The sequence below is a fragment of the Camellia sinensis genome, chromosome 5, assembly GCF_055761805.1.
Source record: "Camellia sinensis isolate YWXY chromosome 5, ASM5576180v1, whole genome shotgun sequence".
Lineage (NCBI taxonomy): Eukaryota > Viridiplantae > Streptophyta > Magnoliopsida > Ericales > Theaceae > Camellia > Camellia sinensis.
In genome coordinates this window covers 152,648,155-152,662,161 of record NC_138965.1, presented here as the reverse complement: position 1 = coordinate 152,662,161, position 14,007 = coordinate 152,648,155, and the positions used below count along the sequence as shown (strand labels likewise).

At 37.1% G+C, this 14,007-nt stretch overlaps 1 protein-coding gene across 1 annotated transcript; it reads right to left on the bottom strand.

The window, feature by feature from the left end:
• Nucleotides 1-12,566: 12,566 nt before the first annotated feature.
• On the bottom strand, nt 12,567-13,778 carry LOC114291631 (protein ANTAGONIST OF LIKE HETEROCHROMATIN PROTEIN 1-like). The gene is made up of 2 exons (XM_028235485.1): nt 13,667-13,778; nt 12,567-13,594 (listed from the first exon to the last, which is right to left on the bottom strand). Exons 1-2 carry the CDS (start codon nt 13,776-13,778, stop codon nt 12,567-12,569), a joined length of 1,140 nt encoding a protein of 379 aa, XP_028091286.1.
• Nucleotides 13,779-14,007: the final 229 nt, after the last annotated feature.

The window sequence follows — 14,007 nt, the reverse complement described above, 5'->3', positions numbered from 1 at the left end:
ACATGTGCTTATATGTACCCCGCATGTGAAATTATTGTTGGGGATATGCATCTGTTTATTGATTTACTGCCATTGAACATTGATCATTTTGACGTAATATTGGGGATGGATTGGTTACAAAAATATCATGCCACTATTGACTGTGTGACCAAGCAAGTTGTTTTCCGTCCACCTGGTTTGCCTGAATTTGTGTTTAATGGGAGTGGAGTAGTACCTCCTCCGTATTTGATTTCGTCAGTGAAAGCTGTTAAATTAATTAGAAAGGGGTGTAAAGGATATCTGTGTTCTGTACTGACTGTGTCTACTGATGATAGTGTTAAAACTGATGTGAATTGTATTCCTATAGTCAGGGAATTTCCAGATGTTTTTCCAGATAATCTTCCAGGAGATTTGACTGATAGGGAGATTGAATTTACCGTTGATGTGATTCCCGGAACACAACCAGTTTCTAAAGCTCCCTACCGAATGGCTCCAACTGAACTGAAAGAACTGAAAGTGCAACTGCAAGAACTGTTAGACAAAAAGTTTATCAGACCTAGCACTTCACCATGGGGTGCTCCTGTTTTGTTTGTCAAGAAGAAAGATGGCTCACTGAGACTGTGCATCGACTACCGTGAACTGAATAAGGTAACTGTAAAGAACAAATACCCTTTGCCACGCATTGATGATTTATTTGACCAGTTACAGGGTGCACAAGTGTTTTCTAAGATTGATCTCAGATCGGGGTATCATCAACTGAAGGTTAAACCGGAAGACATTGATAAAACTGCTTTTAGAACAAGGTATGGACATTATGAATTTCTAGTTATGCCTTTTGGAGTCACGAACGCACCAGCTGCTTTTATGGACCTCATGAACAGAGTTTTTAAACCGTACCTTGATGACTTTATTGTTGTATTTATCGATGACATATTGATTTACTCCAAAAGTATAGAACAGCATGAACATCATCTGAGACTTGCCCTACAAACCTTAAGGGAACAGAAACTGTATGCTAAACTGTCTAAATGTGAATTTTGGCTTGACCATGTTATGTTTTTGGGGCATGTTGTTAGCAAAGATGGAATTTCTGTTGATCCGCAGAAAATTGAAGCTGTAGTGAACTGGCCTAGACCAACAAATGTGACTGAAGTCCGAAGCTTTTTGGGACTGGCTGGATATTACAGAAGATTTGTCAAAGATTTCTCCAAAATTGCTCTACCATTGACTCAGTTAACTCAAAAGGGGACATCATTTGACTGGACCGACCAAAGAGAATCTGCTTTCCAGGAGTTGAAAACTCGATTAGTGACTGCACCAGTTCTTACCCTACCTTCAGGTACGGATGGTTATACTGTATTTAGTGATGCTTCTCATAAGGGTTTGGGGTGTGTTTTAATGCAGAATGGGAGAGTTATTGCTTATGCTTCCCGACAACTGAGACCACATGAAAAGAACTACCCGACCCATGATCTGGAACTTGCTGCAGTAGTATTTGCCCTGAAAATCTGGCGTCACTATCTCTACGGGGTGACATGTGAAGTATATACCGACCACAAGAGTTTAAAGTATTTCTTCACACAGAAAGAACTGAATATGAGACAGCGGAGATGGCTAGAACTGATTAAAGATTATGACCTACAGATATTGTACCATCCGGGAAAAGCCAATACCGTTGCCGATGCATTGAGCCGGAAATCGATTGGAAACTTAGCCTATTTGCTTACAGGACAGAAAGAGTTGCTTTGTGACCTTGAAAAATCTAAAATTGAAATTGTTTTGAGAGAACAAGGTGGAACCTTAGCTGCTATTTCTGCTCAACCGGCGCTGATTGAAGAGATTAAAGAGAAACAGCAACTGGATGACTTCTTGAAGAAGATCATCGAAGAAAGAGAATCTAAACCGAGACCGGGATTCAAATGTGAGAATAATGTACTGAAATTTCAAGAAAGACTGTGTGTACCAAATGATACTGAACTGAAAAGAAGAGTTCTGCGAGAAGGCCACAATTCGAAATTGTCTATCCATCCGGGGAATACGAAAATGTACCAAGATCTGAAACAGAATTTCTGGTGGCCGGGAATGAAGAAAGAAATTGCTGATTTTGTATCCAAATGTCTTCATTGCCAACAGGTCAAAGCTGAACATCAGCGACCTGCCGGATTATTGCAACCTCTACCCATACCAGAGTGGAAATGGGAGCACATCACGATGGATTTTATCGTTGGGTTACCTCGCTCCAGAAAAGGTATGGATTCAATTTGGGTTATTGTTGATAGACTAACCAAATCTGCTCACTTCTTACCTGTCAAGACGATTTATAATGCGGACAAATTGGCTGTTATCTATATTGATGAAATCGTTAGACTGCATGGAGTGCCTGTGTCTATTGTTTCTGACAGGGATTCGAAGTTTACATCGAGGTTTTGGCAAAGCCTACAGACTGCATTGGGCACTGAATTGAGGCTGAGTAGTGCCTATCATCCTCAGACAGATGGCCAATCTGAAAGGACCATCCAAACTCTGGAGGATTTACTGAGAATGTGTGTCCTTGATTTTCAGGGAAATTGGGAAAGCCATTTACCTTTGGCTGAATTCGCCTACAACAACAGCTACCATTCGAGTATAGGTATGGCGCCTTTCGAGGCATTGTATGGCAGGAAATGTAGGTCTCCAATTTGCTGGGCAGAAGTTGGAGATGGGCCTTTGCTCGGGCCCGAGATTGTATATGAAACAACTGAGAAAGTGAAACTGATACAGCAAAGACTGAAAACTGCACAGAGTAGACAGAAAAGTTATGCAGATGTCAGAAGACGGGACAGAGAGTATGAAGTGGGTGATCACGTTTTTGTGAAAGTGACACCAATGAAAGGCCAGACTCGTTTTGGAGTCAAAGGCAAGTTAGCACCGAGATACGTCGGACCTTATGAGATTATTGAGAAAATCAATCCGGTGGCGTATCAAGTTGCGCTTCCTCCTGAAATGGAGCACATGCATAACGTCTTCCACATTTCTATGTTAAGAGATTACCTTCGGGATCCCTTCCATGTAATAGAGCCTACCCACGTAGTGTTGAGTGATGACTACACTTACGAGGAATGGCCTATACAGATTGTAAACCGACGGATCAAGAAACTGAGGAACAAAGAGATCCCGTTAGTGAAAGTTGACTGGCAGAACCATGGTGGCGTGTATGCCACTTGGGAAAGGGAAGATGACATGGCCAAACGATATCCTGAACTGTTTCCACTGAATCCTGTTTTCTTCCAGAATGAAGGTAACTCGAGTTTAGAGGACTAAACTCTTTTTAAGGAGGGGAGACTGTAACAACCCTCATACTGTTTACTGATTAATGACCGATTGATCACCAGTTACTGTTAAACGGAACTGATAATGACTGATAACTGACCGATAATTGAACTGATTAAAAGTACTGAACTGACTGACTGAAACTGGAACTGAATTGACTGAGTATATGTTAGTTAATTTCATTCTATCTGTTTGATTGTCTGATTATCTGTTCATGTTGATATGTTTAAACTGCTAATTGAAGGCCTTATCGGCGGCCGAATTAGAAACCGATTGATGTTCCGTGACCCTCATAATTAATGTGATTTTATGGTATATTTATCTGAAAATTGATTAGGTATGATTAAATTAGATTAAATAAGCTAATTAAAGAGTTCGGTTTATTTACCATATTGCCACCCTTAGTGGCACACTACCTAGTGATGCTAGAGCCTTGCACACATTGAATCAGAACATTTCATCAGCCTTTCTCCTTGCTTTGCCGACTTAGAGAGAGAGAGAGTGAGAGTTTGTGTAGTTCTTGGGATTTGGCTTAAACAACTTAGAGAATTGAAGGTTGATTGTTGCTTTGTGGTCCTACACTAGTAATTGAGGCTCTAGGTAAGAGAACTCAACCTTTATTGATGTGTTTGAGCTAGTTCTTGCATGATTCATGCCTCATTTGTAGAGCTAAGCCATGATTTGGTCCATTAATGATGGATTGAAGATCATTTCTTGCATGCATGTTGGTATTGTTGCATTTTGAGGTTGATTACATGGACATTAGTGCATGCATGCTCATATTGTTGTTATAGACCATGTTTCCATCTGATTTGGAAAGAAATGAGCTCATTTGATCAAGCTTTGGAGCTTTGATTTGGTTTAAATCCTTGCATGTTTGCATGTTCTTCATATTCTTGAAAATGGGTTTGAATATGGTTCTAATTGACTCACCTTTGGGGCTTGAATTCATAAATTGAGCTTTGAAACTTGTTATACATTGAATTTAATGATGTTTTCCAGAATTTGGGCCCAAGAGGTCGAGTTTGGAGTGGTTGAATGCTTGGTTTGAGCTTGGGAGGCAAATCTGGAAATTCCAGATTTGGCTTCCTCGCTCGAGCGAAGGATTCCCCGCTCGAGCGAGCACCTTTGTCCAGGGCTCCGCTCGAGCGACCATCGAGCGACCATCGCGCGTAAAATTTCAGCATCCAGTACTTTTACTGTTTTGCAGACCGCTCGAGCGAAGGATTCCTCGCTCGAGCGAAGCCTTTGATTTTGGACTTACGCTCGAGCGTAGAAAGTCTCGCTCGAGCGAGGCTCCTATTTTCAGCAAACTTTGCGAAATATTTTCTAAGTGTATTTTTGCATCCTCATCCCATCCTAGGCATTCTTAGGCCTAGTTTAAGACATTTAGATGAGGATATCGTTGTAGAACACACCAAGGCAAATTAGGGATTAAGTTATAAGATTTCCCAACTGTGTAGCTTAGTGTGTGTTCAACCTGTGAACTGTGTAGGGTTGGCAACTGGGGAGACACGCTCTAGCATACTGTAGCCCAGAACTCTGTGAGTAACAATTGTGTAAAGATATGTTCAACTGATTATCTTCTGAATACTGAACTGAACTGTTTACTGAACTGGTATTATTTACTGAATGAATGTATGTCCTTTATTTCTGAACTGTACTGTGGCATCCTTAGTATCTACGGTTTACTGTTACTGTTACTGTCACAGAGATCTCTGTCGGTTTCCTTGTGGAACCACTACTGTTTACTGACTGATGGCCATCATTACTGTTCGGTCTTTCAAGACCTACTGTTACTGTTATGCTAATGGATGTACCACATATGACTGTTTACTGTACTGAGCAACTGAATTACTGATTGAAATGAACTGTTTTCATTACTGTAAGGACATTCATTCTAAACCCCTTTACGCTTTATGTTATTCACTGGGCTTTAGCTCACTGCTCATATATATATGTAGGTGTTCAGGCACCAGACCGCAGCTAGAGGCGTCAGGGTTACTCCAGTTTTGTCAAGCCAGCCTTTGTGCCTCACTGTGAGGTTCCGAGTTGCCATGCTATGGCTTGGGGGTGTTTTGTCTGTTTTTCCCCCTTCTGTACTGTTTTACTGTTTTGTATAGACCGTACTGTTTTGTACAGACGGAATGTTTCTGTACTGTTCTGTAGGGTTGAGTCCCTAGTTGAATGGATGTGAATATTGTGTATACTGTTCTGTACTGTTTATGTATAAATGTGTGAAAAGCCTTTTTGCATACAGACTGTCACAGCTCAATGGACACTATTTATTTACTGTATTGGCTTCCGCCAGGCCCTGTACTCTGTTTTACTGTATTACTGTTCTGCAGGCCTTCGGTAATCTCGGATTACTGGCCGGTTACGGTACTAAACCCATAGGGCCGGGTTTGGGTCGTGACAGGATATGATTAGATTTCGAGTAATGTCTATTACTAACCTCAAATTGCATCCTAGTGACAGTTGGTTTTTGAGTTCCTAGAGGCTGCCTAACACTGTGTTGAAAGCAACAACAAATGGAATAAGAGTTGAGAGTTCAGTAAATTGTGGGTTGAGTGATGGTAGCACAAATTGAGTGTTTTCTTAATGGTTTGCTCATTTTGTAGGTACATGGATAAGATGGAACTGCTAGCTGTGAGTGATAATAACCAATCTCAGTAGTTGAGTGTTATAGGAGATACACAAATATCTATACCCCATTTCTACTAGCCATATTGAGTGTTTGTTATATATTCATGTCTACTTATCTTCCTTTGTTTTGCAGGTACATGGATCTGAAGTTTTTTGAGTGGAGTGAGAATCTAAATTGTGTGTTAAGTGATGTGAGCCCAGAAAATGTGTGTTTATATCTTATTAATGTGTGGTTTTTCTATTTCCACTTATTTTGGTCAGGCTATTTTAGCTTAAGGGAGGGTGATGCATTACTCAAAGGCTGCTGGAAAGAGTGGCAGTTTTGTGTAAGGAAGAGCTCTCTCTTTGCTGGTAGCAGTTCTTATTGGAACAATAGGGACACGGTTTGTGGATGTAGGATTGTGTATGGCTCCCCTAATCTATGGAAGCACGGTTATGCGACTGTAAAATGGGGAATCACTAAAATTCGAAAGCATGGAAGCAAGTTGTTAGCTGCTGGGAGCGCCGATGGTGTCAAGAAATGTGTTTTATTTCCTATATATTTAATTGTCTATAGGTTGTGTTTATTAGTGTATTTGGGTGCCTACCCTTGCGGGATGTGCAAGGGATGTTTTGTTCTACGGGGTGACAATTTATGCTATGATAATGTTCTCGGTTCTTATGCTGGGTTCCAAGAATACGTCTCTTTATGGTGCCGGTTGCTGCCGTTGGTTTATTGTAAAATTGTTTGTGAGATGTTTAGTTTGTTAGTTGTTTGGTATTTGTGTATGGCCTTTAGTGTCTTTGGTTAGGTCTGCTGTTGCTCATTTTTATTTTTATTTTTTTCTGATGTGTAGTTGTGGGTAGGGCCTGGGGCATGCCCCTTGTATTTTGTGTTAGCTTTTTGTTTTTATTTATGACTTACTTACCCAAAAAAAAAAGAGTTGTGTCAATATTAAATTTACAATTTTTTTCCAAGATTATCGATTATAACAGGGAAAGAAAATACTCCTCTACCAACAAAAAGAGATGGACAATATCAATGGTATGAATTTGTATGTCAATTTCGATGAACAAATAAAAAAAATGTTCATGGTTTGTTACAGCTACTAATCAAAGGATTTATCACAGATGCAATTACTGAACATCGTGCTCGGCAAAACAATCGATACGCCAGATTTACACTTGAACAACGAAAACAATATATTGAAAATATTTTAAATAATAGGAAAAGAAAATGCAAAGGTCCAAACACATTTGACAACACAACTTACTCTTTGGAAGGGCATGACGAGACAACTCCAACGAATGGTAAACACACAAAATTAATAATTATTTTTGACATCTATTACTATATAGACTTGATTTTAATGCCTCTAATTTGTTTAACATATATGAAAAACAGGTGATGCACCATCGCAAATTGTTTGCTCTCTGACACATGAATTGCATGAATTACATAAAATGACACGTTGTACCTTTTGTAAAGCCAAAAGGTTTGAATATGAACCTCTGAGCTTTTGTTGCTATAAAGGAGAAGTAGTGCTTGCAAGCCCTGAAGTTTTAGAATGTCTAAGAACCTTGTTCACTTCTCAAACTATAGAGGCTGTTGAATTTCATAGACATATTCAAGCATATAATAGCATTTTTGCACTCACATCATTTGGTGTGAAGTTCAACAAGGAATTGGCAAATTCTAGACGAGGTGTTTATACATTTCGTGCACAAGGTCAAATATACCATGATTTTCCATCTTTGGTTCCATCTGATAAGGATCCTTGTTATTTCCAGTTACACTTCTATGATATAGACAATGAACTTTAGAATAGAATGAGTAAACTAAACAATGCACCACTTTGTAAGGTGGTTGTTGGTAAACTAATTGAGATGCTTTTAGAAAATCCTTATGCTCAATTTTTGCGTATACTAGAACATGTTCCATTAGATACTTTTCAAATTCATATAAGTACATATGTGAAGTTGGATCAAAGGGTTTACAACTCACCATCAGCTGATCAGGTAGCTGCAATTTGGATTGAAGGAAATAATCCAAATGTACCTCATGAACGTGATATTATAGTTCGCTCAAATTCGAGGCATAAGCATAGAGTGTGACACTATCATGGTTGTTACGATCCATTGCAATACCTATTATTATTTCCTAGAGGAGAGGTCGGATGGTATCAAAATATCCTTAAAAGAAATAGAACTGGAGTAGGTAATGGTATCATTAACATGCAACAAAATTTAAATATGCATTTATTTACATCAGTTGAAGACATTTTTAGACAAGAACAAGAAGGTACTTATTCTTTTCTTATGAAATCATTTTTTATTTTTATTATTTTATATTTTATCTTCTTTTTTTTTTCATTTTTTTGGATTTTTATGAACAGGACGCTGAAGGACTAAGAGCATCTCCAGCAGGTTAGCTATTCTTTCCTTTTAGCCATAGAAGCAAGCTTGGAAGGGTAAAAGATTGTTTCAGCAGACTTGCTCAAGCATCGCTAGAATGGTGGTGAGCTACAGTACATCGCCAGGACAAGCGAGGTACTATTAATGGGCCTTTCAATTTTTTATTTGTTTTTGCCTCCTGAATTCTATTTTTGGCAGTAAAATTTTTTCCTCATTTTGGTGCTAAAAGTTCTGTCAGTACCTCCCCAAACAAATCTATAGAGAAGGCATTCCAAAACTCTCAAACTCTCTCATCCTCTCTATCTTTTTCTCAACCTTTTTGCTCAAGGGAGGTAAAGTTTTGTCATTTACGTTTGTTTATGCCATGAGTAGTGGATAATAAATTGGAGAATATGAAAGCAAATGTTCAGATTATTGCATTCTTATCTCATTATTTGTTGATTTTGGCAAAAATATTACACATTGCTTTGTCATTTGTTCAGATTATGTGAATATATATTTTCTCCTTCGCTTTGTGGCTTCCATGGTTTTTAATCTCATCTCACAAATTGTTGTAGCAAGTTATGGCTCCATGTTCTTAATCAATAGGTTACTACCTGTAAAAGAGAAACTACTATGTATTTATATTGCACACCATATGTTTGTTGTAATTTCTGTTAGAATAAAGATTGTAAATTGTACCCAATTATTTCTTGTATTAGTTCTTCTATCATATTTGACAAGAATATTCATTAATATCCAATTTTGATTGATTGTTTCATGAAACAGGGCTTAGGATATTTCAATATAACAACACTCAATACCAATCATGTGCCATATGAAAATTTCAATCTATTTGGTACCAATTCAATTAGAGTTTGGCAGATTGCATAAGATTTTTAAGTAAAGTAATAGACAACTAATAAGGGGATTGGAAGTAAGTTAAATATGTATCAGGGCAAGTCAATGGGCATTTGAATTGGCTTTTATCTTTATCTTTGCTCCAAGATAAACCTCAGATGTTTGAATTAGCTACATAAAGAAAAATAACCTTAGAAACCAGCCCCTGGATTTTTCTATCCTCCAAAGCCTTCAAATGTACTGGATCTCCCTATCCTCCAAAGCCCGTTTAAAACAGAGGATTCCACACCACTATCAAAAACTAACATATAATTGTACATTGAAGCATTCATATTCAAAACCAAAAGAAACAGGTTCAGGAACACCTCCCCTTAACGGTCTATGACTGCATAAACACACCACCAGTCAAGCAAAAACCTCACTCCACCTCCATTACCAGCCTTGAAAAAGATTATAGTGCTTTATATTAGATCAAACTTTTAACCAAATTTAGACTCAAATTTGATGAGGAAAACATGATTAAGGGTTGGAGATGATCTAAAATGAACTTAATCATGTCAAATATCCAGCAATTCTTTGGTTTTAACCAAAACCCATGATGATCTGCTCTATTTCTCAGATCAGATAAGAGCAAATGAAAAAATAAAAAATAAAAAAAATCAGCTAATGACACCTTAGAATTGCAATCTGTAGTCAATCTGGAATAAAATCCATGAATGGCACTAGATCATCGTTGGCTTTGTGTGAATGTGATTGAGAACAACTTAAACAAATAAATCAACATTGTGGGGGCCCAGATTTTGAATTGTATAACAATTCATGGACCATTAATTTAACCATTTACATACAGTCTGACTATATTAATGCGGTGATTAATTAATATTGGTCCATTCTTTCAAAATTTGAATACAATATTTAAATATCAACATGAGATAAGCATATATGTAAGAGTACAAGTAATCTACATATATATGTCCAGAGAAGCCCTCATCAAAACAATCCCAAAATCAAATAGCACTTTTAAACAGAACACTAAAATCCAATCTTCAGACAAACAAGATTTTAAAAAATCCAAATTTTCAATTAAAAAAAGAAAAGAAAAGGTAAAGGTACCCAAAAAAGGGTGTTGATAGTGGGAATGTCTAAAGAACTTATAGTGAAATTAACACAATGCATTACAGAGGCAGTCTCAAAGCACCCAATGGAAATCTCTTCATTTTGTATTTTTTTTTATGTGTTTGAAATTAGATTTTTCTACTGCAATTTTATTGTACAATAACTTGGATATTAAATTTTATTTCTTATATATTATTCAATCATCGGTATGGATTCACAACAAGATGGTTACTTTACCAATCTTTTACAAGAAAGACCCAACATTGATGAACATTATCTAATGGAATCTCAATATTTGAATCAAAGCACTCGAGTATTCGTCCAAGAGTCTCAATTTACTACTGAAATTGAATCTTTGTCGAAGAAACCTCAACATGGAGGAAACTTCACAATTGAAGAAGACAAACTCCTTGTATCGGCTTAGCTTAATATTAGTTTAGATGTGGTACATAGGAATAAGCAAAAACGCTCTACCTATTGGAAAAGAGTGTGGGATTTTTTCCATGAGCACAAGAAATTTGAATCTAATCGAAATGAGAATTCTCTTATGAATCGATGGTCAACCATTCAGCTTGCCATGAATAAGTTTTGTGGGTGCTACGCCCAAATTGAATCATTGCATCAAAGTGGCATAAATGAGGATGACAAGGTATTGAATATTGTACATTTACAATTATTATTATTTGTGAAGTTCCTAAATATTATTTATTTAATTAATTTTCAGATTTGCAAGGCAAAAATCATGTACAAGGAACTCAAGAAATCTACATTCCAATTCGAACATTGTTGGATTATGTTAAGGGATCAACCAAAATGGATGGTAGAGTCTAAGAAGAAAAAGCAACCAAAAAGACCAAGAACAGGGACAACCTCTTCTCTTTGTACTCCAGATTCGATAAATCTAGGGGAAGACGATGTCTCACCTAATGCTTTTGTAGACTTGGAGAGACCAACTGGTAGGAAGGCTGAAAATGAGCAATTGAATAAACAAAAGAACAAAGAAAGCATACATTTGAGTATTACAAAGACTTTGGAGGATATCAAGGAAGACAAAAAGAAAATGATTGACAAGAAAATTGAAATGATTGACAAAGTATATATTCAAAAACAAGTAGAACTTCGTATCATGCAAGAAAAGCATGAGGTGGAACTTGAAAAACATGAAATGAAACTTTTCAAAGAGGACAAAAGAGTTATTTTGATGGATCTCAGTGGCTTGCCTGAAATCCAACAAGAATTTTATCGTGCTCGGCAGATGGAAATCATCAAGAAAAGAAGAATGAATTAGCATTCATTCTCTCTTTGCTCCTTATGATATTTTGGCTTTTGTCTAATAGGCTAGAAACTTGATATATGGTATTTTGGTTCTGCTTTTGTCTAGGATAGATGTTGAACTCAGCAATGTTTTTGGTAGAGAATGTTAGTTGTCTAATCTGATGCCGTTTGTGCTGTGTTGTTTTGCTGCTCTTTGTGCTATGTTGATGCTATTTTTGGACTGTTTTTTAATTTGTTTTTGCTACTATTTTGCTGGTGTCTTTGGGCTGTTTTACTGGTGTTTTTGGGCTGTTTTTGCTGCAATTTTGTTGCTGTTTTTGGACTATATTTCCTGTTGTTTTTGGACTATTTTTGCTATTGTATTGTTTTGCTGCTGTCTTTGGGCTGTTTTACTGGTGTTTTTGGGTTTTTTTGGGCTGTTTTTGCTGCACTTTTGTTGCTGTTTTTGGACTATATTTGCTTCTGTTTTTGGACTATTTTTGAGGAGTTTGATTGAAGTTCTTCTACCTATTTTTTATCACTTGCCAAGGTTGAAATGAAAAGCATATAATTAAAGGCATATAATTAAAACTAATAACATACTACCTATTTTTTATAGGGCTTTGATAGAGACCCCCTCCAATCACCACCCCCCCACCACCCCTCACACACATGTGGCGGGTGGTGATTGGAGGAGAAGGGAAAAAAAAAAAAATTTTTTTGACCAATTAGATCAAGAGGGGGTCAAGGAGGTTGGGGGGGGGGGGGGAAAGGGGGTCTGGGTCTTTTTCCTTTTTTATAAAAGGCATATAATTAAAATGAAAATCATATAATTAAAAGGCATATAGAATTATAAAATTCCACATAAATCAAAAGCATATACCGATTACACTCAAAACTAATAACATACTACATAAAATGAAACTTCAAATTCAAAGCTTTTACGACTCACTGTGTAATTGCCACAAGTGTTCAACAAGGTCCGATTGGAGATGAGAATGTGTTTGCCTGTCTCTTATGTTGTGATGTCATTGAATGAATTCCATAAGTTCAATAGTTCTCTCTTGTAACACCGTTACATGGGGACTGTCATCTATTTGATCATAATTGAAGTCTTTTACTCCATTGTCATCTCGCCCATCTTCAATGATCATATTATGTAGAATTATGCACACCTTCATAATATATTTAAGCATTTTAATATTCCAAAAATGGGCCGGTCGACGCACAATTGCAAATCGTGCTTGAAGCACTCCAAATGCACGCTTTACGTCCTTTCTTGTCGCCTCTTGAGCTGCAGCAAAAAGTTTTTTCTTATTTCCTTGAGGAGAAGGAATTGTTTTCACAGATGTTGGCCATTGTGGATATATACCATCAGCGAGATAGCATCCCATTGTATATTCATTACCATTGATGATGTAATTGATTGCAGAAGCACGCCCTTGAGCAAGTTCGGTAAATACAAAAGACCTTTCTAGCACGTTGATATCATTATGAGACCCAGCTAATCCAAAAAATGTATGCCAAATCCAAAGATCATATGATGCAACAGCTTCCAAAATAATTGTTGGTTCATGAATGTGTCCAGTATACATACCTTTCAACGCAGTCGGACAATTTTTCCATTTCCAATGCATACAATCAATGCTCCCCAGCATCCCAGGAAATCCACGACTTTCACCAACTGCTAGCAGTTTAGCGATGTTATTGCTGTTTGGTGACCTCAGATACTCATTAGAAAAAATATCACCAACTGCTTTAACAAAATATTTTAAGCTTTCTATTGCAGTACTTTCTCCAATTCTCACATATTCATCCATAAAATCAACAGCTACTCCATAAGCAAATATCCTAAGTGCAACAGTTATCTTCTGAAGAGAAGACAAACCAAGCTTTCCAGCACAATTTCTTTTTTGGAGAAAGTATGGATCGTGCGCTTCTATTGCAGCTTGAATTCGAAGAAAAAGTGAACGCTTCATCCGAAACCTCCTTCGAAATAGCTCAGGAGGATATACGGGCGATTCAGCAAAATAGTCAAGAAAAAGCCTTTCATGACCTTGAATATGGTCACGATGAATGACTTTATGACCTCAAATAGAATCACGACGTGAGCTTGATCCTATCTCACTATCTAGTAGTTCTTCATCCATAGTAATAGCTTTGAGCATCTCTAAATCATCATCAGATTCAGAGAAGTCAAAGTCATTTACAAGCATATCATAAAGAGAATTGGAAGCCATAGAGAGAGATATGGAAGTTTGAATAAAGTAGAAAATTGAGTTGAGGGTAAGATCAAATGAGAGGGAATGTCTTATTCATAATTGAAAAGTAAAAAAATATAACCGTCGTAAAAATATGACCGTTGCAAAAATATGACCGTTGTAAAAATACGACTGTTGAAAAAATATGACCATTATAAATTTATGGCCGTTGAAAAAATATGACCGTTTGAAAAATACGACAGTAGAA

Excerpts from the sequence above, each read along its gene's own strand:
- LOC114291631 (XM_028235485.1), bottom strand. The coding sequence starts at position 13,778 with ATGGCTTCCAATTCTCTTTATGATATGCTTGTAAATGACTTTGACTTC. Across the intron at positions 13,595-13,666 it reads GGATGAAGAACTACTAGATA|GTCATGAAAGGCTTTTTCTT; the intron begins GTGAGATAGGAT and ends ACCATATTCAAG.